Source organism: Hakea prostrata, chromosome 7 (assembly GCF_041222555.1).
Source record: "Hakea prostrata isolate BN-2017 chromosome 7, UWA_Hpros_2, whole genome shotgun sequence".
NCBI lineage: Eukaryota > Viridiplantae > Streptophyta > Magnoliopsida > Proteales > Proteaceae > Hakea > Hakea prostrata.
The window spans coordinates 7,155,924-7,182,773 of NC_142606.1; the positions used below are offsets into that span (position 1 = coordinate 7,155,924).

At 36.8% G+C, this 26,850-nt stretch overlaps 4 protein-coding genes and 1 pseudogene across 4 annotated transcripts; 4 read left to right on the forward strand and 1 right to left on the reverse strand.

The window, feature by feature from the left end:
* The first annotated feature begins 2,951 nt into the window (after window positions 1-2,951).
* Window positions 2,952-9,772, forward strand: ALDH3H1 (aldehyde dehydrogenase 3H1). The gene is made up of 10 exons (XM_089162038.1): window positions 2,952-3,341; window positions 5,016-5,084; window positions 5,198-5,294; window positions 6,592-6,798; window positions 7,550-7,665; window positions 7,791-7,895; window positions 7,982-8,154; window positions 8,630-8,720; window positions 8,818-8,967; window positions 9,355-9,772. The coding sequence occupies exons 1-10, from the start codon at window positions 3,114-3,116 to the stop codon at window positions 9,592-9,594; spliced, it is 1,476 nt and encodes a 491-aa protein (XP_089018164.1). The 5' UTR covers window positions 2,952-3,113; the 3' UTR covers window positions 9,595-9,772.
* A 1,530-nt stretch (window positions 9,773-11,302) lies between these two features.
* On the reverse strand, window positions 11,303-12,705 carry LOC149009347 (uncharacterized). Its single transcript, XM_089161097.1, has 3 exons — window positions 12,508-12,705; window positions 11,856-12,367; window positions 11,303-11,750 (listed from the first exon to the last, which is right to left on the reverse strand). The coding sequence occupies exons 1-3, from the start codon at window positions 12,703-12,705 to the stop codon at window positions 11,303-11,305; spliced, it is 1,158 nt and encodes a 385-aa protein (XP_089017223.1).
* A 759-nt stretch (window positions 12,706-13,464) lies between these two features.
* On the forward strand, window positions 13,465-15,549 carry LOC149009348 (7-deoxyloganetin glucosyltransferase pseudogene; annotated as a pseudogene).
* A 3,329-nt stretch (window positions 15,550-18,878) lies between these two features.
* LOC149009349 (7-deoxyloganetin glucosyltransferase-like) lies at window positions 18,879-20,836 on the forward strand. The gene is made up of 2 exons (XM_089162971.1): window positions 18,879-19,511; window positions 19,733-20,836. Exons 1-2 carry the CDS (start codon window positions 18,992-18,994, stop codon window positions 20,656-20,658), a joined length of 1,446 nt encoding a protein of 481 aa, XP_089019097.1. The 5' UTR covers window positions 18,879-18,991; the 3' UTR covers window positions 20,659-20,836.
* Window positions 20,837-24,264: 3,428 nt separating this feature from the next.
* Window positions 24,265-26,154, forward strand: LOC149009350 (7-deoxyloganetin glucosyltransferase-like). Its single transcript, XM_089162969.1, has 2 exons — window positions 24,265-24,830; window positions 25,050-26,154. Exons 1-2 carry the CDS (start codon window positions 24,299-24,301, stop codon window positions 25,973-25,975), a joined length of 1,458 nt encoding a protein of 485 aa, XP_089019095.1. The 5' UTR covers window positions 24,265-24,298; the 3' UTR covers window positions 25,976-26,154.
* The last annotated feature ends 696 nt before the right edge of the window (window positions 26,155-26,850 follow it).

Genomic DNA, 26,850 nt, shown 5'->3' on the forward strand with positions numbered 1-26,850 from the left:
TTCACATTAAATGGGCATCGGGTAATCATTTATTGCTTAAAAAAACTTACTTAACAAGGGAAGATAGATTTCTAGCTATCTTTTAGTTCTTTTGTTTTTTTTTTTTTTGGGTAAACATTATTCTTTAATTGTGGAAGGTTTTTTAGGACCCTAAGAGATTGTGATGGTAGGTAAACCATACCTTAGATTATGCATGGAGGAAACGTATATCGGGTCACCTAACCTTTGAGCAAAGCTATTGTGATTTTGTTACGTGGATAAATCATACAACTATTCATTTTGCAAGAACACAACCTTTAATTCAATCATTTATTGTGTCAAGACTTTTTTCTTAATTATTCATTTTATCATGTAGATAGGTCACAAAGCTATTCCTATAGATTGAATGCAATTTGGAATAGATATATATCAATTTCAAACCCTAATTCTATCATTATGGGGTTCGAATCCAAGACATCATTGGGCTATTTCTATAAAATGAATGCAATTTGGATTAGATATATCAATGTTGTGTTACTATTATCATCTAAGGCTCAATAAACTCGAAATTGAATTCAGAGATCAATTCAAACCAATTTAAACCCTAAAAATCAACATTGAGAAAAAGTATCTCTCTCGAATTTCTAACTAGAGATGACTTGTAAAGTAATTCATTCTTCTAACTTGATTATCACCATCAAAAAATGAAGAAAAAAAAATTAGGACATGATGTTGATAGAGAAAAAAAAAAACTTGAATTGAATTAAGTAATATCATGTGGAAACTGTGGAAAATTAATCTCTAGCTTTGTATGCATCGAAACTAAAAGAAGTCAGAAATTTATAATCCACCAAACTTAACTTGATTCTCCAGGAACTTGCTTAACATACTATTATTTGGCTCGGTCAGACTTTACACATCTAGAAGAACTCTTCCATTTTCAACCTTTCACAGCTCTCTTTCTCACAAGTCATTCAAATTTTGACACCCTCATAGCTTTATAAAATTGACCATTGATTCTTCTTCAAGTTTTTTGAAAATCTGTCGCCAGCAATCACTTATTTTTTGAAATTATCAACCCTTTTAGATATTCTTTGAATTATTGTTTTTGTCAGTTCCCAAAAGTCAAATTTGTATTGACCCGTTTGGTATTTTGCATTTCAAGTTTATTTATTTGAAACAAAAGCATGTACCCACAGCAGAAATTTTAACTATGAGCTTTTGGTATTTTGGTAAGAATCTTTTATATAAAAGCAGTAAGACAAAGAAAATCTCAGGTTCAAATTTTGTCTTTTTTTAATTTTAACATTCTCATTTTGTGTGCTTATGAATCCCAGTTCTTATATCTTTGAGTGTAGAAGATAATTTGACTGTAAAGTCTATGATATTTTTATTTATTATATATTTAAGAATGAAACCCATTAACAAGGTGAATTATTCCTGAATGTGTTGTGAAAGAGACATTAAAGTATTCTCGAACTATCGAGATGGATTGATAAAGCCTACCACCCTATCTAATGGTCTGATTATAGTTTAATTAATGATTGAGTGTAGAGAAAAACTATAAGATTATGAGTCTTATGACCAATGAGGGTTATGGCTTTCTTTTATATCTAAAAGCCAGTGGCAACTACTTCCATGCTAATACTTTCTCATCAAACAAACTAATTCTTTATCCAATGAACTCAAATTCCATTTTCTTACTCTTTAAGTTATATATAAATGTCTACTTCTGAAATGACATGTTATTCCCACAAGTTGGACTGGCGATTTCTTTTCATATCTTCTCATTCAATTTATATTTTTGATGAGAATTCCACTAAAGCATTGTTTTCTCCTTGGAAAGTATGAATTTTTGTTTCCTTTACAACTACGGTGGTTTGGGTCAAATAATGCACAATTTGACTATCTCTTTTGGAATAGGTTTTTTATTTTTTTTAAAATTTTTTTATAAATAATTTAAATATAAGACAGAACATTTGCTCATGCACTCAAAGGAATAAAACTTTTAGGCTGCGTTTGTTTGCAATAGTAGGGGTGTAAAAAAAAGAATATGTGTACCCTATATGTAATGGGGCGAAGGAAAATAAATAAAAACAGAAGGAATTTTGTAGAAAAATGTTAAATGTGAGTCTCAATTTTTAGTTTTCTAAACGTTTTCCACAAAATCCCACATATTTTGTAGAATTTTGAAAAGGTATTGAGTAAGAAAATTAGCATGCCACATAATTTTCTAACTTTTCCACCCCAATAACCAAACTTTTCAATCTGTTTCTTCAAATTTTTTTTCCTCTCCACCTTTATTTCAGCAAACAAAACGGTTGGGCTTGAGCCGCTCCTCCCAATTGGCTTGGATGGTTCCAGGTTTTCTGGAGGATTGGATTGGCCTTTGAGAGTAAATTACAATCATGCCCTTGATTGAAGAAACGATGATATTACTTTTTGACATAAATATGGCTGAACGACTGTGTAAATAAATCATATCATTAAATATATTGAATTAAATCTGAACCGTTTATGATGGATGATTCAGATTTAATCCTACTAAATTTAATGGTAGGATTTTACAACCGTTCAGCCAAACAATTTACACGACTGTTCAATCACCACCTTAGAGATTGGGGTTGCACAAGCCCAGAGAGAAAGAGATAGGGGTAGAATGAATGCAGATTCAAATTTATGATCTCCTTGAATTTACTGTCTCTATATAAGAGGCTGTCAGCAGTTGACTATGCGTACATCCAGCAAAGGATAACTGGATAAGAGAGATGCTGGTGTCGGCCGGTGTCGACTAATAATGTGAATAACGAACCCGTGACACCGTGAGCCATTTGGCTAACGGAAAGGTGGGGCCAGTGTGCCACGTAGGCAGCCCCGCTCTGTTTTGAAAAAGAAGGAAGCAATCGAGCTTCCACCCAAAAAAGAGGAAATGGTGGCGCTAAAGGCTAAACGACTTCACGACTCCATGACGAAAAACATTAACTATAAAGTAACACCGAACACGGCCTTCTGTGTCTTTCTTGTCTGCTCTCCCTCAAGAATCTCGATTATCGATTCGTCTCCTTCTACCCTTTTTCCCTTCACCGCTTCAACCTCAAATCTCTAATCTCTAATCTCTCTCTCTTTTTGTGATCATGGCGGATGAGAATGACCTCAAGAAACAGAGATTCGATAGCGCTGCCGCCGCTTCTCTCGTGAAACAGCTTAGGAGCACCTTTGTATCAGGCAAGACGAAGAGTTATGAATGGAGAGTAGCGCAGATAAAGGGAATCGCCAAGTTAGTTTCTGAAAAGGAGAAGGAACTCGTCCAAGCCCTCTATGATGATCTTTCCAAGCCGGAAACTGAAGCCCATGTTACCGAGGTCCTTTCTTCATTCTCTCTCTCTCTCTCTGTCTATCTTATCTTTTCCAGATCTCTGTTTTTCTACTTTTTGCAATTCGATACGGATCGGCTTTTTAAAACAATAGTCAACGTTATGCGGGATTGCTCTGGTTATAAATGTGTAAAGGTTTTTACTTATTTTGGATTACAAGTACTAGTTTAACGTGTTTAAGAGCAATGGATTGCGAGAACAACGAAATAAGAACCTACTTATGAAACTACTCCTGTTGAAGTTTAGCGAAGACATTGCTCTGCTATAAAGTGAAAACGGGTTTTATGTAGGAAATCAATATACTATCCAATAAGGTCGGAAAAGGTTCAAATGATTCAGATGTAGGTTGTTCGGAATTTTGATGTTTATTTTGTAAAGATTGGTTAGTACTACGAATTAGAAATTCGGAAATCTTCAACATGGGTAAGAATCGATCCAGGAATGTTTTGTAGAAAATATTATCAAATAATTGTTGCTGTTTATATCTGTATCAATTTTATCTACCTTGACTGCCACTTGAGACATGATTTATTATCTCAGAGGATTGGTTATTGTGGGGTGCCGTTATGTTTATGAAAGGTGCCGTAATTCCTAGCTGAAAGCAGTTTGAGGATCCAACAGTTAATTGCCTCTATGTTTTGAGTGCTCCAAATGCTGTCTGTTGAAAATAATAATAAACATTTGAAAACTTTTCTTTTACAACCTGGATCTTTTACCTAGTTCTGTGATGTCACGTATAAAAAATGTAGCAAAATTATTTTCTGTTGTTCTATCGTTATCAGAATGCATTGCTTAATTGTGTTAATTTGTAGAGGGAAGAAACTGACGCTATCTTGACCAACAGGTGCGGAACCTCTCTTTTTATTAGTAGCAGTTGGAGTCCTAGTGAAAATGGATGTGACTTTCCTAGTTTTACCCCCTTCCAGTGTTTTAGTTCATGATAATAAAGCTCCTCCATTTTGCCGATAGTGGTCTTTTGGTATGGGTGGTGTTATATGGTTGGGCTCCATGTTGTCGTTTGGGATGAGGTGGAACCCAAAGAAAATATGGGATGGAAATTAGATGCTCGTCCTAACGCATACAGATCTTACATGTAAAGGATACAGGGCTTCCAGGATTTCGTGGACATCAAACCATGTAGAGTTGTGTCTTTGTGATTATATATATTTTGGTTAGGAAAGTTTTCCAGTTCAAGAATGATAACTGATTTGCCTACAGAAAGGGCAAATAATGGTTAAAGTTCTCAATAAAGGAATCTGAATAGAAGTTGGGGGGGGGGGCTGACAGAGATATGTTTTAGGATATGGGGTTCATATCAAACTCTTAAGCATCGTCTTCTTAGAATGGTATAACCAACCAGCATACATGTTTATATGAATACTCGTTTTGTGTATTGAATATTCTGAAGCATCTGACCAATTTTTAGTCTCAATATATTGATGTCCCCTTATTATTTTTTTTAATTTCTGGGGTTGGGAAGAAACAAGAGGTGTTGGAATTGATATATCTCTTTTGTGTTTTGAACCTTTTCTTTTTGACTCTCTTTATACCAGACATCCATAATGTACGTACCTGTGCTGCACTGTCTAAATATCCTTATGATTTTTATGTTGTTTCTTTACTCTTTTATTCTCTATATTTGACTCATCGCTTACTGAACAGATTTCAATGGTGAAGTCTGCATGTTGTCATTCACTTAAGAGCTTAAAACAATGGATGAAGCCAGAAAAGGTAATTTATTGGACCATTCTCTCATGGAAAACAAATTTCCGTTTGTTATTCTGTTTAGTCCTTGCCATTTGTAAAATGTAACCATCAATTGCAATGGTTTAAAATTTGTGCAGGTCAAGAGTTCAATCTTAACATTCCCATCATCTGCAGAGATTGTGCCAGAACCACTTGGTGTTGCGTTGGTCATTTCACCTTGGAACTATCCTTTCTGTATGTTTCGGTCTGGTTCCTTAGATTGTTTTTAAATTCATTGATTGTATTTGGTCTTCAAACCACGGAATCAAATCTTAATTGTCACTCTCATACTTCAACCTGAAAGAGTGTATGTTGCATTTTCTTTTCCTTTCAGCTTCCAACAACCTATATAAGTTTTCTTTGTTTTTCTTTTTCCAGCATAATTTTTTTCTAACCTTTCTTTTTAGATTGATAATGTAATACTTGACAGTATTAGAAATTCACCAAAGGGTTCCAGAGGGTTGCCATGAAATGCATGCCAGATGTGGAAGGAAGTACTTTGGATTTCTTTACACTTCTTGAGAAGCAACCAAATGAAATAATGATAACTTGATTTATCTAGCATCTATGCTCTAGAACTTAAGTGGATTTATATGCATCAATCCTGACAAGTTTGTCCATTCTCTCTTCCTAAATGTGTTCTGAGGCTCTGCAAAAATGCAGCCCAAGGGTAGTAGTTTTCTGAATGAAATCCAGTTTGCCACCCTGGTTTAAGTAGGAAAAGGATGCATTTCAATTTTCAAGCCATGGTGGACATTTTAGGGGGGCTGGGAGATGATGATGACTCAGTACTGAGACTTGCAGTTCTCTCCCTGTGTTGCTTTGCTTTTGGGCCTTTTGGCTTTGTTGGGCTCTGCCCTTTTCATATATCCCCGCCCCCTTCCTTTCCCCTTTGGTTAATGAATTCTGTCATTCATCCAAAAAAAAGAAAGAAGTATATACACATTTAGTCCTCTTGGAGGCCAACCTTTGAAGACCCAGATGCATGGCCAATAGAATGCATCCAAATCCCTCCCCCGGCCTTTAACAGGTTCTTTGTTCTCTTCCATGAACACTTGTTGTAAAATTAACATAGATCCAGCCGTTTCATCCATTTAGCGTTTTTTTTTGGGGGCGGCGGGAACAGTCAAAATTGCCGAAATGTCTGCCAGAATAGTGCATTTTTGTCTACTACGTAGACTCGACTGAAGACGCCATCAAATTCTCAAATTCTAAGTTTCTGTGAGATTTTATGAAGCTTTTGAACTACGTAATTCACTGACTCATTAGTCATGGTGAAAACTATGAGCTGGCCTTGTCCTTTTCCTGTTGAATACAATGATTTATACCCAGTATTTTGAAATCAATTTTCTATTTTGAATCTTGTAGAGGTAATTGTTTGATATAAGGATTCCTCCTTTTTGTAGAGAAATAAAGCGTTTGAAGTAGAGTAGGCTCTTAAACTCATGTTGTCCCTTTATCTGAAAAAACTAATATGCATTTTTCCTTCCAGTGTTAGCTATTGATCCAGTCATAGGTGCTATTGCTGCTGGCAATGCTGTGGTCTTAAAACCATCAGAAATCTCTCCAGCAACATCCGCATTTTTCGTGAAGTATTTAGAAGAGTATGTAGACAGATCTGCCATTAGAGTTGTTGAGGGGGCTGTTAACGAAACAACTGCCTTGCTGGAGCAGAAGTGGGATAAAATATTCTATACAGGTTTGTTTCCATTACTTCTTTAGGATTTCCTTTCATATTAAGTTGTCATAGATAGAAAAATTAATTGGTGGTTTGGTATTGTCTGGACTACATATCAAAGTTGTTTTTTTCTTAATCTATCACTTTTTCCAGAGAGCAGAAGGTCAAAGATTACTGTTGAAAACCATAAATGAGTTAAAAATGACCATAGTTATATTCAAATATACATTGTGTTTATTTGGTTCTCCTCTAATTTGTTTTGTGGTATTATTGTTGATCTTATTTGATTAAATTATGAAATAGAGAAATTTCGTTTCTAAAGCCATACACACTCAAAATTTAAGCTTGGTGGAAGTATTCTAGCATAGGTGTAACTTGGGTAAATAATGGAAGAGGCACAATAGAAGGTGCCAAGCTTTCTTGTGCTTGACTTAATCAATATGGAGAAGTATACACCACAGGGGGTTTTATTAATATTGGGGAATAATTGGTCATTCAACTCTGTTTAGTCTCACAGTTTTTTGACTAAGCTGTAACCATCTTTTATCTTTTTTTATTTTAATTATTTTTTTCAACTCCTCTTCAGGTTAGTTTAGACTGCACCATGCTTTTCTAGCTCCTGTAATCTGTTAAAAAAATATATTCAAAAAATAAAAATGGTACGATCCTTCTAGTGATATCTCAAGTTGTTGGTTGGATGTTGGGTGCATTTTAGTTGGCTTTTCTTTATACTTGGGCATTATCGCAATTAACAAAATCATCAAATAAGCAGGTAATGGAAAGGTGGGACGTATTATTATGACTGCTGCTGCGAAGCACCTCACACCTGTTGTTTTGGAGCTTGGAGGAAAATGTCCTCTGATTGTTGATCCAAATGTAAACTTGGAGGTATAAGACTTGCCTTTTACTTTACTTTGATATAATGCCATAATCATTTTTTTCTTTTTCTTCTCATTAGTATAGTTCCGGTGATTTTTGGTGTGCTGATCTGGAATTGTCCTTGAGATTTGAAGGTTGCGGCTAGAAGGATAGCAGCAGGAAAGTGGGGAACCAATAGTGGACAAACATGTGTCTCTCCAGATTACCTTATAACCACAAAGACTTATGCTCCTACATTGGTAGAGAATCTTGCACTTGAAGGAACAATTAAAAGCCAAGTCTTGCTTTATGATTCTTCAATTGATGCCAATATTCTTTTCATCAGATAAATGCTTTGAAGAATACGTTGGAGCAATTTTTTGGGAAGGATCCAAAGGAGTCAAAAGATATGTCCCGCATTGTGAACTCCAACCATTTTGCACGCTTGACACAGCTCTTAGAAGAGGATAAGGTTTCAGATAAGATAATCCATGGAGGTCAAACGGATGAGAAACGACTGTGAGTTTTGCTGTCTTTTTCTTTTTCTTTTTTCCCCCCACTAAAGGTCAAAAACAGCTACTCAATAAAAAACAAGACTTAAAGAATCTAAATCATGGTAGACCCATTGCATCCCTGTGTAGTTCCATCTGCATTGTATCAAACTGTGATACAAAAGACTTCATACCTGTTCTCTTGCCGTAGAGGTTGCTAAAAAATCTGCTACTGCATTCATTTCCCTATAGTGTGTTTCACCTTTCACTGAAGACCCTCAAGATATGGTTTAAGACCCCACCACCTTTGCTTTATGAACCAAGGAATGGTATCCTTCTGAGCCAAAATCACCACTGCCACTGGTTATTGGTTATTGGTGCTGTCAACGTAATTGGTTATTGTTGCTGTTATTTTCACTCTTATCATCCTTTCCTTCTGGTTTGCTAGCTAATGTAGGGAACAAACGATTTTGACCATCAGTGCTTCTTTTTACTACTTGCAGTTATATTTCCCCCACCATCTTATTGGATGTTCCAGAAGACGCCAAGATCATGAATGAAGAAATCTTTGGGCCCTTACTTCCCATTGTCACGGTATATTGTCTTTTCTGCTTCAATATATTTGCATGTATGTTGAGCACTAGATGTCAACATTGACTTTTATTTATTTTTTCAATCTGTTATGGAAAAGGTTGACAGGTTGGAAGAGAGCTTTGACGTAATCAACTCAAGGTCAAAGCCTCTGGCTGCATATCTCTTCAGCAATAGTAAAAAGCTTGAGGAGGAATTTGTGAGATCAGTCTCTGCGGGAGGGATGCTGATCAATGACACAATTGTCCACGTGAGTATACTAGAACTACACCTTGAACAGTCTATCCATATTAAAGCTTATACAAAAACGAGATTTGAGAACCCAGAACCCCTATAGAATGACAATAAATGCTTGCATTTTGGTTTTTGGGGTTGATGACCTGTTCAATTATCATGAAAAATGCTAAGCGCTAAGGTGCAACATATTCACTTGTCCAGAAATTAGAATGGGGTTGGGGACCTTGGGGTTCTTATTAATTTTTCATACTCTGTGGGTACTGTGACTTTTGCCTCCCCTGTACCTGTCACTTGTTCTGGAAGAACTGTTATCAGGGCATCTCAATAATTGGCAAACAATGGACATGCATTTTGAGTTGGCATGGGAATCCTTTAATGTATTTTGAATCTGATGGTGCAGCTTGCGCTTCCCTCCTTACCATTTGGAGGAGTTGGAGAAAGTGGTACCGGTTCCTACCATGGAAAATTTTCATTTGATGCTTTTAGTCACAAGAAGGCAGTTCTGCACCGAAGTTTTGCTGGGGATGCACCCATGAGATACCCTCCATACACCCCTAAAAACCAAAGATTGCTCAAGGCTATGCTAGAGGGTGATATAATTGGAGTGATTCGTGCTATAATCGGATGGCCTAGGATTTGATTGATCATGTAAATTTGCATCATTTTTCTTGTATTACTCTATAGTTTACCAACTCGTTTGTAAGTTGTGTTAATTGTTTCAATATATACGAAGAAATGATGTTTATCATTTGTAATACATTTGATCTTGGTGTTTAGTTTTTCAATGTTCAATGGGTTAAAATTGGTCTGTGTTTTGAGGGATTCTTAAATCAAATGTTGGGTCTGTTAATGAGCTCAGTTCTGGGGGAATCAGCATCAATTAGTTGCAAGATATGATTATTTTAAAACATGTTGATTACCAAATGGTTAAACACTTAAACCTGTTGCCTTGGGAAAGATGGACTGAGCACACATAAATGAAACCTAGCCTCTCTTATTATATTCGTTGGTTCTATTTTAGTCCTGCCCAGATGTTACACTTCAACATGGTGGCCTTTTGGGCTCTACTTGTTTGCATTCACTTCCGAAACCTGTTTGCCATTTTTGTTCTATGTCGTAGATTTGTCTTCATGCTAAATGGCGATATGTGTAGTATTTTTTACTTTCGTTTTTAAACTTTTTAAATTTACATTAAGAACCCAAAATGAATCGATCATTCCTCGTAGGGGAAAAAAACCCAAATTTCCCAACGGGTGCCCTAAATCTTATGACAAAAAAGCTGCTACAACAGCAATCTGAACCATAAGTTATAGCTCTGCAGCCGAAAACAACAATGTGTAGAGGTTGTTCTAATGATTCACAAGCAAGAAGGGTTCAAGTGTTCAAGGTGTAATTAGGTTACGTTCACTGCTTAATTAAGAGAATGACAACATGGAGAGAAAGAGAGAAAAATTGGACGAAGAGTGCCAAAGGCTGTGGATAAAAAGGTAAGGTCACTTCTCTTTGTGAGGATATCAACTCTCTATAAAAAGGTATCTATCCAGCTGATTTCTAGGGAGAGGCCATGACAAAATGGGACCCACAATCCAAATCCCAAGTCATATAGAATCATTACCCTAATATTAATTAATATATATTTATCTAACCATGGATGGGTCACAACAACAGGGGTTTATGCTTGATTCACGTTGCACAGGTTCGATCCTTAATCCCAAAGTAATATTATATAGGTTCTTATCATATATAAACGAAATAATAATCAGCTTCTTTTAGCCCGAGAGAAGGTTATAAAAATGATACAATAAAATACATGATTAAAACATATGTTTATATAAAAGTATAAAATAATAAATATAAAGTTTTAAACATATTTAAAACAAATGATTCACAATCAAGAAGGGTTCAAGTGCTCAAGTTTTCTCGTGGCAATTTTTCCCTTTCTTTCTTTACCTCTCTCTGCTCTGCTTTCCTGAAAAATTGCATTTTATAGAGAAAGGAAATTGTTATTCGCATCACGTATACCTCCCAGTTGAGTGGGGAAAGTTCTATCCAGAATTGATGGATTAAAAATGGTTTTCTTGTGAACGAAACAGAGTAGTTGTTCCATTTAATTATTTTTAGGGCCTTCATCTTATGGTCTGAACATGATACCAGAACCGTTCCGGAAATGAATGCTGGGCGTGTAAATTCATATGGATGACTGTATTAAGCTTCTAACTTTACATGGTATATTCTAGTACAAGATGTTTTTTGGTAACCTAGTACAAGATTTTTGAGTATTGGCAGTGAAAGTTAATGCCAAGAGAAAATTTCTTGAGAGAAATGTTAAAAGGGAAATAACTTTGATTTCAATCACAATCGCAATCTTGAAGAACATCAACAACTTCAGAGCGTTGTTCATCGCTCAACTGTGTTGGGAAAGTGATGCGGAATTTGAGTCGCAGATCTCCTCTTTTTCCATGTTTTGGATCAGGCATGCCTTGGCCTGAGATTGTCTTTATGTAGCCAGGATGCACTATCTCATCAAGTGTCAAACCCATCTTCCCACCACCTAACAGAGGAATAGAGAGGGTGCAACCACTGAGGGCCTTCACTAATGGAAGCTCTATTGCCAAGACCAAGTCATTTTCTTCTCTCTTGAATATTGAATGGCGTTTCTCTGCAATCAAGAAGATGATATCTGCAGGTAGAAATCCTGGTTTTTCATCTCCCATTCCTTCAAATGTAATCTTTGTTCCTTTCTTCCATCCAGGTTTTATTTTTATTCTCAGCATCTCCTCTTCTTGAACAATCATTCTGCAACATCAAAAAATCAATGAAAAATCATTCTGAATGAATATTTGGCAAACCCATTAAAAAAATCAATGAAAATGGATAAATGGAAAACAGAATTTGACTAACCCAGTATTAGTTATAACATCTCTTGTGATCTTGATCTTCTTGGTGCACCCATTCAACAATTCCTCAAGAGTACAAGCTAGCTGCTTCTCAATTGGCAGGGGCTTAATCCTGGAATTTGAGAAGGAAAACATAATGGGTGTGCTATTGCTCTTTTTGCTTATGCTCCTCAACAATGGTGGTTCCTTAGGTGGGATTGGGATGTGGTTTGTGTTCCTTCTGCTCGTGCTGCTTTTGCTTCTGGTCATGGGCGGTGGTGCTTCATTTGGGCTGTTGGGAATTGGGCTGCCACGGCTTGGGCATCTGAAGAAAGATGGTTCACTAGGGCTGCTGCTTGGGGTGGTGCCAGAACTCGTTCCTGAAAGTGGGCTTGAAGCCGACGATGGGGTTTGACATCTCCGGCTTGCTGCTCTGGAGATGAACGATGGTGTGTAGAACTGATCGTCCACGCTCCTGTTCAACTGGTTAAACAGAGGATCCACTCCTACCCCATTCTCTTGTTTCTTGGTGATGGCCTGAAAAACAGAGGAGGAAATGTATATAAAAGAATTAAGCATACACAAGCCAAACAAGGACCCAATTGTGATCATGATGATCAATGGATCTGCTAAAATGGGTGATTTGAAGGTGATGGAGATATATGAATAATGCTGACCTCAAAGTAGGCTTCATTGAGGGCTTTTAACCTTGCATCTTCTTGATCAGTTTTGTAATTAGAAGTAGAGTTCTTATCAGGATACCATCTTGTGACGAGGGATTTATAGGCCTTGCAGACATCTTTAATGGATGCACTTTTGGGGACACCAAGGATGTTGTGGGAATCTGCTGGTGAACGTGTATTATGTTCTCCCATGAAGGAGAGAAAAGAAGAGATTCAGAGATTCAGAGATAAATTAATTAGAAGAAAGATGTAAAAAGGAGAAAGGAGACGCAAAAGAAGAAGGAAGGAGGTGAAGAGAATAGAGGTAGGGGAGAAGAATGTGAAAATGGAGATCAGTTACTGTCATTACTAAATTTGAAAGAAGAAAAAAGGAAAGATAAAGCGTATTGTTAGGGTTTTAATTAGGCAAAAACCGTTTGGAGGGTATGGAAAGGTCCTTCTCTTTTATCCTCTATCCCTCATTATAGGGGTTTGTGTGCTGTTCTCATATGTTTCGCCACACATTAAGAACCTTCCACAGGGGTCCTAGATGGGTCCTCCTCTTAATATGATAAAAGAAGTGTGAGAGAAGCATAACCTCTATATTAATAGGTAGAAGATCCTAACCCTTCTTCCTATCTTGAGAATTTTTTTTTTGGGTATGACTCGAGAATAAATTCCAAAAGTGTAAATGTAATTCTGCGCAAACATAGTTCCTCCAACATGGGACTGTTGGGTAGTAGCTTTGCTCCTGGTTCTTGCAAGAAGATCCATCTACATCTTTGTAGAGCTTGTCTCAAGTGACTATGAAATATAGGTGAAGTGACTATGAAATAAATCCTACCATTAAATTTATTGAATTAAATCTGAACTGTTTATGATGAACTATTAAGATTTAATTCTACTAAATTCATTGGTAAGATTTTTAGGACAGTTCAACAAAGCTGTTTACACGGCCGTTAAGCCAAGTGCATGAAATGGGATCTTTCATCTGTTAGTATCACCCATTGTTTGATCCTGTTGCTCGCATGCACACAACTTGACAACCATCGGATGTGGATGATAAAACGTGTTCTATTGTAAGTGAAAGCCCTGTCTCCACTAGATCACCCTACATCATCATATACACTTGTTTTTCTTTTTTTTTTTTTTTCCTTCTAGCCCTCCCCTTCTTGTCAGTAGGGGCAGAGCCAAGATTCAATCTTGGGGGAGCCGGATAATGAAAGTTTGGATTATCACCCCATTAGGAGAGCACTAATGCTTTTTCAACACATATTGTATGGGCTCATGTGGACCCAATAAAGATCTAACATTTAAATTATATTATTATGTTTAAACATGTCCCTCATTTATTAAAAAAATAAGTAATTATTAATAATGATATTTTTAACCGTACAAAAATATAATTAAATTATTTATAAAAAAAATTAAAACAGGATAGCTAACAAATAAATATCTTATAAAATACTTTTTAATTTTAATTAATATTTTTTATTAAAAAAATCTTACAAAATTAACATTAAATGAGAAAAAAGAAGAAGATGATTTCAAACCAAACAAATCACAGTAGTTGGTTATTTAAAGGGCTTACCTGGGTTTCACTTTTACTCCATTCCTGATGGTCTCCCACCAACAGATCTAGATGCCACCACCCAGACACCCCGTGCCCTCTGTGAATCCACTTCCAAGACTTGTTTAGTACCCTTTCTCAACCTTCTCTCCCAAATCAACACCACTGGTCATGGCATTGCTCCGGTCACCTCCATAATCTCCGATGGTTGGATGAGCTTCACTCTTGATGCTGCTGAACAACTTGAAATCCAAATATTTCGGCTCTGGACCTCCTAGTGCTTGTAGCGTCTTGGCTTACTTCCACTATGACCTCCTCATAGATTTAGGTCTCACACCTCCCAAAGGTACGTACGTACGTAGGTTAAATCATTTCTTAATTTAATTTGTTCGCGGAATATAGGCGCTAGATTGAATCAGTTTTAAGCTCGATGCAATATATTCTATCAGTTTTAGGGCTTTTGGCGCATTGGTCAACTACTTAATAGATTTGCATAGAAAATGCTAATTAGTGTGCTTAAATTGCTTTTGTTGTGTGTTTTGTGTAATAGATATAAGCTACTTGACAAATGGGTATTTAGACACGGAGATTGATTGTATTCGAGGAACAATTGATATCGATATCCGCTTGAGAGATATTCCGAGTTTCATTCGAACGACCGATCCAAATGACATCATGCTCAACTTTCTCAAGAGAGAAACAGCAAGAAGTGAAAGAGCTATAGCAATCATGATAAACACCTTTTGATGACCTTGAAAATGATGCCCTCAATGGTATCTCTCCATATTTGGATATTTTTGGACTTAAAAACCATTGGTCCTCTATGTTTATTGTTGAAACAGGTGGACGATGATGGTTTAAAGTCTATTGGATCCAATCTACGGAGAGAAGAACCGGAGTGTCTAGGCTGACTCGATTCGAAAGAATCCGGTTCGGTGGTTTACGTGAACTTCGGAAGCATCACGGTTATGACAGCCCACCAACTGGTTGAGTTTGCTTGGGGACTGGCCAATAGCGAGCAAGCGTTCTTTTGGATCATAAGACCTGATTTGGTGAGAGGTGACACGGCGATATTGCCACCCGAGTTTGAGGATTGTACCAAAGAAAGGGGTATGTTAGCGAGTTGGTGCCCCCAAGAGGAAGTTCTGAACCACTCGGCCATCGATGGTTTCTTAACGCATTGTGGGTGGAATTCAATACTTGAAACTCTAAGTGCGGGTGTGCCGGTGTTATGTTGGCCTTTCTTTGCCGATCAACAAATTAACTGCAGGTATTCGTGTGTTTATTGGGGGATTGGTGACGAGATTGATAATGATGTGAAGAAAGAAGATGTAGAGAGGCTTATGAGGGACCTGATGGTAGGAGATAAAGGTAAGAAATGGAAGAAGAAAGCCATGGAATGGAAAAAGAAGGCTGAAGAGGCCACTGCTCCTGGTGGTTCCTCACACATCGATTTTGAGGATTTGGTGCTTAGACTTCAATTTTGAGTATTTGGTGCTTAGACTTTACTAATTTTTGAAAGATGATTAATGAAACCCAATTCGTTTTCCTTTCTTTGGTTTATTGTTTCTTTGTGGTGTAGTGCGTTGCAATGTTGCACTTGGTTCAAACTTCAAAGTTCAATTGATTGTTCAAATTAAAAAAATTCAAAAAGCTATAGTTTAATTGCTTCAACGTAGAGGATGTTTTCCGTGAGAGGAGCCGGACTCAAATGGTTTTTTTCTATATTAGAGATTTGTGCTTAGAGATTCATTATTTTCCTCTCAAAATAAAGAAAGGCCTTTTTTAATGGGGTTGGGATCTTATCTATGGAGGATATTGTTCATAGAGTGTTCACTGAGCCCTCATAGATTACCAGTGCCTGATTCCAATCTAAAGGCTATGGTAAAATAGTTCATTTTTATCCAACTTGAAACCCACACTACTCTGTAAACTTGACTAATATCTCCAAATCCGATTTAATTTCCAAGTTTCCCTCTATTTTCCTAATAAATTCAATTGAAAAAAACAAAGAAGAAGACTATAATGTTGAAATCGCTCCTTCTCTTTCATTGGAGTTCAAATAAAACTCAACTGAAGAAGAAGAAGACGATGTTGAAAACTTGAAATCGCAGAGCCACTTCTTTCAGAAAATTTTCAAAAAGAAAAAAAAAAAGTTGTTGAAAACGAGGACAAACAAAAAGACAAAAACGTTGAAAGAAGCTGGTCTTTAATGTCTTCCACAATTTTTGGACAAATTCTCAACATATTTTTCATGAATTTCTTTCTTCTCTAGAGATTTTCTCTCTTACTTCTTGCATTCTTATCATATATTTTTTTTTCAATTTTCCACATATAACAATAGATCTAGCTTCATTCTTGATGGATATAATATTCTTTGTGATGATCAATCGAGATTTCACATTGATCTAGATGTTTTGTAGTATTTTTCATCAGAACACTAATTTAGATGAGGCTTTACGCAAAACCAACAAATCCAATATGTTTGTTATCATCAAACTAGACTAGACACCAAATTTAGGCAAAAATTGACCTAAAATACCTCCAAGTTTGGGGGTTGAAATTTGACTGAAACTAACCAATATTTCAGTAGAATTTATTTTTTTGTTTTTCCTTGTTAAAATTTAAAAAGTAGGCCCTTTTCGAATGGGGTTGGAATTCTATCAAAGGAGCATTTTGCTCATAGAGTGCCCAGTGAACTCTCAAAGAATGTCAGTGTCTGATTTCAATCTATTAGCTTATTGTAAAATAATTCATTTTTTACTCAATTTGAAACCCACACTATTGTAAAACTCGACTAATATCTCCAAATCTGATTTAATTTTAAAGTTTTCCTTCACTTTCCTAATAAATTCAATTAAAAACAAAAAAAAACTCCTCTCGGAGAAACCAGGAATTCTTACCACTAGCTACCCTAGACACAGATAGAAGTGAAGAGAGAGAAAGATGGGTCGTTCTGAATCTGCAGGTGATGTTGCAGAGGTGAAAGGAGAGGAGAGTTTCATGTGAGAAGATGATTAAAGCTTGTAACCTAGAGTTTATGCCTCATTAAAGCTTTCACTATAATTTACTCTATTTTCTTTAGTAAAAAGATGATTATGATTCTTATAAAAAAAAATGACTATATTAAAAAAATAATTTACTCTCACAGTTTAATTAATTACTAATCGTCCTTTTTTTTTTTTTTTTATTATTTGGGATTTGGCTTAAACCAATAATCTTTCAGTAATTATAAAAAATAGGCTTGACAACGATTATTGGCTGGAAAGAACAATATTATATCTTACTCTATTACAGTCATTATTGCTGATCAGTCAGATGGAAAGATGGCTTTTTATTTATTTATTTATTTTAATTTTTATCTTCAAGTAATTTAAATATTAGATCGATCCCATCTTCTTGTTGATTCCGTTCAGAATTTGACTAACATGTGACAGGTGCATAAGATAGCTCCTTTGGTCATTTGGTATCTAAATTTCTTCATTGATAATGTGTAGGACACTCAAGTAAAATTTTGGACTGTTGGATCCAAAATTTTGGTCAAGATTTCTATCTCAATCCGACGGACCGAGATGCACTGCATGATAGTCCTGCACATTGATCAAAGCAAGGTCCGATATCACCTATTGTTTGATGTTGTTTCTCGCATGCACACAACCCAACAACTGTTGGATGCATCGATGAAAGATGTTTTACCCTAGGTCAAAAGCCCTCTCTTCACTAGATCACCCAACAAGGTCATATACTCTCTCTCTCTCTCTCTTAATAATAATTAAAAGAGGGATATAGTAGTTGCTACTAGCGACTTTGCGCTCTCGTTATGCATTATTTGGATTTTTAAATTTGACCTATGAACATGGTAAAAACATATTGTCGAATTTCAGTAGTTTTGAAGAAATTTTTTTCTTGAATCGAATCGAAATCGAAACCATCAATGTTTCGGTGAGATATCGGCAATATCTTGAAAAAAATTGCCGATTCGCAAAATATCATCGAATTTGGGCGATATAAACAAAAAAAATGGCCCAATTTTGGACAAATTTTCAACATATTTTTCATGAATTTCTTTCTTCTCTATAGCTTTTATCTCTTACTTCTTGTATTCTTGTCATATTTTTCTTCAATCTTCCACATATTACAGTAGATCTCGCTTCATTTTTTATGGATATAATAATGTTTGTGACGATCAATTGAGATTTCGCACTGATCTAGATGTTTTGTGGAATTTTTTATCTGAACACTAATTTAGATGAGGCTTTATGCAAAACCAACAATTCCAATATGTTTGTTATGATCAAACTAACTAGACACCAAATTTATGCAAAAAAATGGCCTAAAATACCTTCAAATTTGGGCCGGGGTCCAAATCTGACCGAAACTAACCAATATTTCGCCCAAAAACTTGAGCGAATTTTACCGAAACTTAGCACGCTGCCAACGAAGCATGAGTCTGATAAACTACACGCAGAAGTACTGCCCGCCTGAGCATAATCTCACTAGAAGCTCAGTATAATCCACACCATATTTATTAGTTCTTGGTCAATCCACACCATCAGATACACTAAAGAGATGCGCTTTCAGAGCAAGAGTTCACGATAAATTTCAGAAATGCTTAATGGGCACCATATCAATCCCTTAATTTTTTTTATTCAGAACAGTAAAGGCATGCATGGAGGTCTCAGATTCATCCACGTATCTTTGCCGTGTATGAAAATTGACCAAACGAAGGGTCACTTTCCCTTCTTCTAACGCTTTCTCGACCTTCATCTTTCAAAGTTGGCGACCAGGTTTCCAATTGCAGATGCAAATCCAAAAAATTATTACTACATTATTGCCTGGACAACTTCGACTTCTCTATTTTTATCTATAAAACCCTTTCAGAGAAGCCAGGATTTCTACCACTACCCCAGACAGAGACAGCTGAGAGAGATGGGTTCTGAGTTAGAGGCGAAAGGGCAAAAGCCTCATGTGGTTTGCATCCCATACCCTGCACAAGGCCATATAAACCCAATGTTCAAGGTGGCAAAGCTTCTCTATCATAGAGGCTTTCATGTTTCCTTTGTCAACACTGAGTATAATCACGGACGCTTGCTCAAGTCAAGAGGCCCTGATTCTCTGAAGGGCTTACCTGGGTTTCACTTCTACTCCATTCCTGATGGTCTCCCACCACCAGATCTAGATGCCACCCAGGACATCCCTGCCCTCTCTGAATCCACTTCCAAGACTTGTTTAGTACCCTTTCTCAACCTTCTCTCCCAAATCAACACCACTGGTCATGGCATTCCTCCGGTCACCTCCATAATCTCCGATGCTTGCATGAGCTTCACTCTTGATGCTGCTGAACAACTTGAAATCCCAATAGTTCTGTTCTGGACTCCTAGTGCTTGTGGCGTCTTGGCTTACTTCCACTATTACCTTCTCATGGAAAGAGGCCTCACCCCTCTCAAAGGTACGTTCGTGGGTTAAACCATTAATTTCTTAATTTGTATGCGGTGTTTAGGCGCTAGATTGAATCTACAGTTTTAAATATGGGATGAGTTGAAGGGCTTGGTGCAATGTATTTCTTCAGCTTCGGAGGCTTTTGGTGCACTGGTCAAGTACGTAATAAGTTTGTATAGAAAATGCTAATTAGTGTGCTTAAATTTCTTATGTGTGTATTTTGTGTAACAGATATGAGCTACTTGACAAATGGGTATTTGGACACGGAGATCAATTGTATTCCAGGAATGAAAGATATCCGCTTGAGAGATATTCCGAGTTTCATTCGAACAACCGATCCCAACGATATCATGCTCAACTTTCTCAAGAGAGAATCGGGAAGAAGTGGAAGAGCTACAGCAGTCATTATAAACTCCTTTGATGACCTTGAAGAAGATGTCCTCACTACTCTCTCTTCATTGTTGCAACCTACTAAGGTTTACAGCATCGGTCCTCTACATTTACTATTGAACCAGGTGGAGGATGATGGTTTAAAGTCGATTGGATCCAATCTATGGAGAGAAGAACCGGAGTGTCTTGGCTGGCTCGATTCGAAAGAACCCGGTTCGGTGGTTTACGTGAACTTTGGAAGCATCACGGTTATGACAACCCACCAATTGGTTGAGTTTGCTTGGGGATTGGCCAATAGCAAGCAAACATTCTTGTGGATTATAAGACCTGATTTGGTGAGAGGTGACTCGGCGATATTACCACCCAAGTTTGAGGATTGTACCAAAGAAAGGGGTATGTTAGCGAGTTGGTGCCCCCAAGAGGAAGTTCTGAACCACTCGGCCGTCGGTGGTTTCTTAACACATTGCGGGTGGAATTCAATGCTTGAAACTCTATGTGGGGGTGTGCCGGTGATATGTTGGCCTTTCTTTGCAGAGCAACAAACCAACTGCAGGTATTCGTGTGTTCATTGGGAGATTGGTGACGAAATTGATAACGATGTGAAGAAGGAAGACGTAGAGAGGCTTGTGAGGGACCTGATGGTTGGAGATAAAGGTAAGAAATGGAAGAAGAAAGCCGTGGAATGGAAAAAGAAGGCTGAAGAGGCCACTGCTCCTGGTGGTTCCTCACACCTCAATTTTGATAATTTGGTGAATCTACTTCGCTAATTTCTGGGCGATGAATAGTGAAACCACCCACTTTTTGCTTTCCTTTCTTTGGTTTGTTGTTTCTTTATGGTACGGACTTGTAGTGCCTTGCACATGGTTTAAAGTCATTTTAATGTATCACAATTTTCCAAAAAAACATATCATATGCTTTTATTATAATATTAAATCGCTATCAGTTCATATGGCAGCTTTTTTTTTTTTTTTTTTTATAAAGATTCGATCTAGAAATTAGGACAATCGCCAGTTTTTGTTGGTTGTTAGCATTAAAAAAATCACAAAAAAAAAAAAAAACCCTTGAGGATTTTTAAATCACCAGGTTGGACTTTGGAGGACTTGACCTGAAAAAACAGATGAAGAAGTATTAAGGTTGTAGATGCTTTCCCACTTTACATAAATCATGAGGTTCTCTAATTTATTTTTTTTCCTTAGTAAGAAATATATTCATTGAGAATTTGAGCTGGTAGACACATTGATATTTGAATTACATAAATTCGAAAAGCCAAGTATTTTTTTCTTGGTAAATGATAAATCACTTGTTGCATTATTTACTAGCCAATTTGATTTCAATGCTATTAAATTTTGTACTTGTATTATTTAATAGTCAAATTAATTTTTTGTAAATGAGCAAATTACACAGCACTTACTATTGTCTCATAAGTTATATAGCACTCACATGCATAATTACAAGTTACCTATAGTTAAATTTTATAAAATTACCCAAAATACCTTTATTTCTATTTAAATCCTTTAACCTTAAAATTTATATTTTAAATTACCTAAATGCCCTCTGTATAGGAAAATGACAATAATGTACCCATTTTGATTCAATAAATGACACTATTATACTTATTGTGATTTTAATGATTCAAAATTTAAAGTCAAATTAAGTAAATACCCTCCAGTAAGTGAAATTATCAAAATACCCCAAGCTGCCCTTCTCTCTGCAACCCATTTTCTCCATCTGGGTTAAGCTTTGGTGAAGTAGCATGGAATTGTTACTGAGGGTGGAAAAAGTCGATTATGGTTCCTGAGGTTCAGAAGAACCAACGTAATTTTCTTTCACTGCTCTCTCTCTCACTGCCCGTGTTTCTTTTTCTCAGTTTTGAGAAATTCCCAAGAAATTGATGACGAGGGTTTTTACAGCACAAGATAATCGAGATTCGAGACAACCATGCATGATTAGACACAGTAGGAGTGTTCTTCGCTGGGAAGATCGAGGAGCCGTTCCAGAGAAGCTTGATGGACAACAGAAAGATTGAAGACACGGATTTGGGATTTTATTCCATTTTTATCCGATTCAACCCCATATTTACAAATGCCTGAAACACTCATGCCCACTTATCTATATATAAACGGCGAAAAGAAAAAAACCTTACCCACTCAGGATTTAATCTCCCATTTGCTTCAACAACCATTCTCTGTCAAAACTCCATAGCCGCAAGGAACCTTCAAAATAGAGCGTTCTTGGGGATTCTTCATCCCACAAGAGTTCTTGGATTGGTCTCTGTTTTTGAGACAGATTCCCCATTGGTTGCAACTGGAGTGATTGTATCATTTATGTCGATTGCTTCATCAGGTGTATTATTCAATGATTTACATCAATGATCAATGAAAGTTGATTACATCTCTTTTTTTCATGTTTTCTTGGATGGTTCATGGGATTCAACAACTTGTCGTGGTGGTCGTGGAATGGTCATCAAGAAATCCTTTGGTTCTTTATAACTATTCGAATAAAAAACAGGTTAGGCTCTTTCGCATCACAAGTGGAGTTAAAAGCAATTTATGTCTTCTTTCAAATTGCTTGCACTATATGGATAAAGAATATCAAACTCTTTTTTGATTGTAAGCCCATGGTCTCCAGTTTACATGGTGATTCTAGTGTTCTCGATTGGAATTGTTCAAATTTAATTCAGCTAATTAAAAACTTGTTGTTGGGTTTTGATAGTATTGTTGTATTACATATTTCTAGAGTTAACAATGTTTTTGTCGAATTGCTAGCTAGAAAGGTCCATTGTTTGGATATGTTTAAAGTATGGTAAATGTAGTCATCAAGGGGACTGCTCATTTGAACTTTGTTCTTGCTGAGAGGATTTCTCCAGACTTATTTATTTGAATGAATTTTTATTTTTATTTTTTTGTATTTGGTCAAAAAAAATAAAAAAAAAAATATTGTAATTACGGTCAAAATTACAAATTATATGCAGCTAAAATTTTCTATTATGTAATGGATAAAATGACTTAAATGCCTTTATTTCTATTTAATTTATTGAAAATTTAAAATGTAAATTACCCAAATATAAATATTCTTTAAACACTAAAATGTCCCGGGGGGGCAAATTAGAAAATCTAGGAAATTTATAAATTGATGTTGGGGAGAATGGGTCTCAAAAATATAAATATTCTTTAAACACTAAATTGATTCGCCAAATGATCCTAAATGCCTTAACCCCTATTTTAACTCATTATTCAATGGGTGGAGGGGCTTCACCCATCTTCTTCGTATCCTTGCCCATGGGAAGACACTTGCCACCGGCAGCTGGAAATCACTGGGAGAAGTAATGCAAATCTCTGCGTGCGACCCACCTTCTCGTTGGGTCAGAAGTACAACTTCAAAACATGATAAGAAACCTGCCATTAGAGAAACATTTCAAGGTTGAGTGCTAGAGCTTCTAATAGGTACGTATGAAGTCAAACATACAAATCAAAGCATATACTACGAGCCGCTTTAGTTGTCTTCCCCAAGCGAGATGAAAGCATTAACAAATGCAGAGGGTGCACGGTCGATAATACCTTAATTTCATTGGTTGTCCAGGTTCGATGAACTCTCCCAGACGAACTGGGCACTGGACCATTTCATATACCAAGGAGAAGAGCTTCAGCTTAAGCTTGATAACTACTCTTATTATAAGTTCTTTTCTCCATTTGTTCCATAGTTCGAAATCATGGAATCTTACTCACGGAATATCAAATCAAACTCACTTTTAACAAGCTTTGTGCCTGAAATATGAGCCAATGCCACATCAATGGAATTCAGAACAATTTCAGAGCAAAATGATAGACAAAGAAGAAAGAACCAATCAATTTGAAGTTCATCTCACCTCATTGTATTATTTTTCTGATCAATCAGAAACATTAGCACGAGCCAATATCAGTAAATCTTGTTGTTGACTGAGTTCAAAATTTCACTAACATGTGACAGGTGACCCGGGTCAGAACACTTAATACAGTGCACAACAACCATCATATACACTAGGGATGGGCTCTCAGAGCAGAAGTTGAGGATACATTTCAGAAATGATTAATGGGCACCGCCGCACCATACAGGCATCCACTGAGCTTAAACCCTTAATTTTTTTTCATTCAGAACAGTAAAGGCATAGAGGTCTTTGCTGCGTATAACAGTTGACCTAACGAAGGGTCACTTACCCTTCTTCTAACGCTATCTCCATCATCATCTTCCAAAGTTGGCCACCAGGGAATCTAAAAAGTATTATTCCATTATTGCCTTGTCAACTTCGACTAATCTATTTTATCTATAAAACCCTTTCAGAGAAGCCAGGAATTCTTACTTACCACTACCCCAGACACAGACAGAAGTGAAGAGAGAGAGAGAGAGAGAGAGAGAGAGAGAGAGAGAGAGATGGATTCTGAATCTGGTGATGTTGCAGAGACGAAAGGGCAGAAGCCTCATGTGGTTTGCATCCCATACCCAGCACAAGGCCATATAAATCCAATGCTCAAGGTGGCAAAGCTTCTCTATCATAGAGGCTTTCATGTTTCCTTTGTGAACACTGAGTATAATCACGGACGCTTGCTCAAGTCAAGAGGCCCTGATTCTCTAAAGGGCTTACCTGGGTTTCGCTTCTACTCCATTCCTGATGGTCTCCCACCACCAGATCTAGATGCCACCCAGGACATCCCTGCCCTTTGTGAATCCACTTCCAAGACTTGTTTAGTACCCTTGCTCAACCTTGTCTCCCAAATCAACACCACTGATCATGGCATTCCTCCGGTCACCTCCATAATCTCCGATGCTTCCATGAGCTTCACTCTTGATGCTGCTGAACAACTTGGAATCCCAATAGTTCTATTCTGGACTCCTAGTGCTTGTGGTGTCTTGGCTTACTACCACTATTACCTCCTCATAGAAAGAGGCCTCGCACCTCTCAAAGGTACTTACGTAGGTTAAACCATTTCTTCATTTAATTTGTTGGCGGTGTATAGGCACTAGATTGAATCAGTTTTAAGTATGGAATGGGTGTTGAAGGGCTTGATGCAGTATATTCCATCAGCTTCGAGACTTTCGGTGCATTGGTCAATTACTTAATAAATTTGCATAGAAAATGCTAATTAGTGTTCTTTATTGCTTTTGCGTGTGTTCTGTTTAACAGATATGAGCTACTTGACAAATGGGCATTTGGACACGGAGTTAGATTGTATTCCAGGAATGAAAGATATCCGCTTGAGAGATATTCCGAGTTTCATTCGAACAACCGATCCCAATGACATCATGCTCAACTTTGCCAAGAGAGAAACAGCAAGAAGTGAAAGAGCTACAGCAGTCATTATAAACTCCTTTGATGACCTTGAAGAAGATGTCCTCACTACTCTCACTTCATTGTTGCAACCTACTAAGGTTTACAGCATCGGTCCTCTACATTTACTATTGAACCAAGTGGAGGATGATGGTTTAAAGTCAATTGGATCCAATCTATGGAGAGAAGAGCTGGAGTGTCTTGGCTGGCTCGATTCGAAAGAACCCGGTTCGGTGGTTTACGTGAACTTCGGAAGCATCACGGTTATGACAGCCCATCAATTGGTTGAGTTTGCTTGGGGACTGGCCAATAGCGAGCAGACTTTCTTGTGGATCATAAGACCTGATCTGGTGAGAGGTGACTCGGCGATATTGCCACCCGAGTTCGAGGATTGTACCAAAGAAAGGGGTATGTTAGCGAGTTGGTGCCCCCAAGAGGAAGTTCTGAACCACTCGGCCATCGGTGGTTTCTTAACACATTGTGGGTGGAATTCAATGCTTGAAACTCTAAGTGGGGGTGTGCCGGTGATATGTTGGCCTTTCTTTGCTGAGCAACAAACCAACTGCAGGTATTCGTGTGTTCATTGGGAAATTGGTGACGAGATTGATAATGACGTGAAGAAGGAAGACGTAGAGAGACTCGTGAGGGACCTGATGGTAAGAGATAAAGGTAAGAAATGGAAGAAGAAAGCCATGGAATGGAAAAAGAAAGCTGAAGAGGCCACTGCTCCTGGTGGTTCCTCACACCTCAATTTTGATAATTTGGTTAATTTACTTTGCTAAGTTTTGGGCGATTATTGATGTAATACAATTTGCTTTCCTTTCTTTGGTTTGTTGTTTCTTTGTGGTGTAGACTTGTAGTGCGTTGCTCATGGTTCAAAGTCAACTTACTGTACCACAATTTTTGAAAACAACATATTATATGCTTTTATTATAATAATAATTAAATCGCTATCCGTTCATACGCCAGCTTATCTTTTATAAAGATTTGATCTGGAAATTAGGACATTTTTAAATGGCGAGTTTGGAGCACTCATGCATGGAGTATCGATCCAATAACTTACTGGACTCAGATCTATTTTTTATATGTGAGTTTAATGAATCTCGATTTTCAGACTATTTCATCACATCAAAGAAAATATTCACCAGAGTTTGTTTATTTTTTATTTTTTTATTCAAATTTAAAAACTGGAATTTTTTATTATTAATGTATGATAAAAATGTACAATTCACCAGTATTGTGCTTTTAGACAAAGAATTTTTTTCTTCAAATTTCAAAGCATATGAATTAAATAAATTTTAAAGCCAAGTATTAATGTTCTGCCAAACCCTTGGTCAAAACCGCAACCTCTGATAAGGATTTTGCCACAAAGTTGAAGTTTCTTGAAAAAAAAATGAAGTAAATACACTCAAAGGAAATTTTTAGCTGTATGATATCTGATATGATCGGATTGAAGTTCTCTACTTAAGTGTATATGATAAGAGGAAGAATGAACGTGCATGTGGTGTCAGTCATACAATTGTCATGACTAAAAAACACTCTCATCACAATTGCAACAGGTCTAGATCAACTATGAGTAAGGAAATACAATGAGATTCACTTTTGAGTTATGAGATTTGTATCCTATAAAAGGTTTATCTGTTTATATTTATCTCAT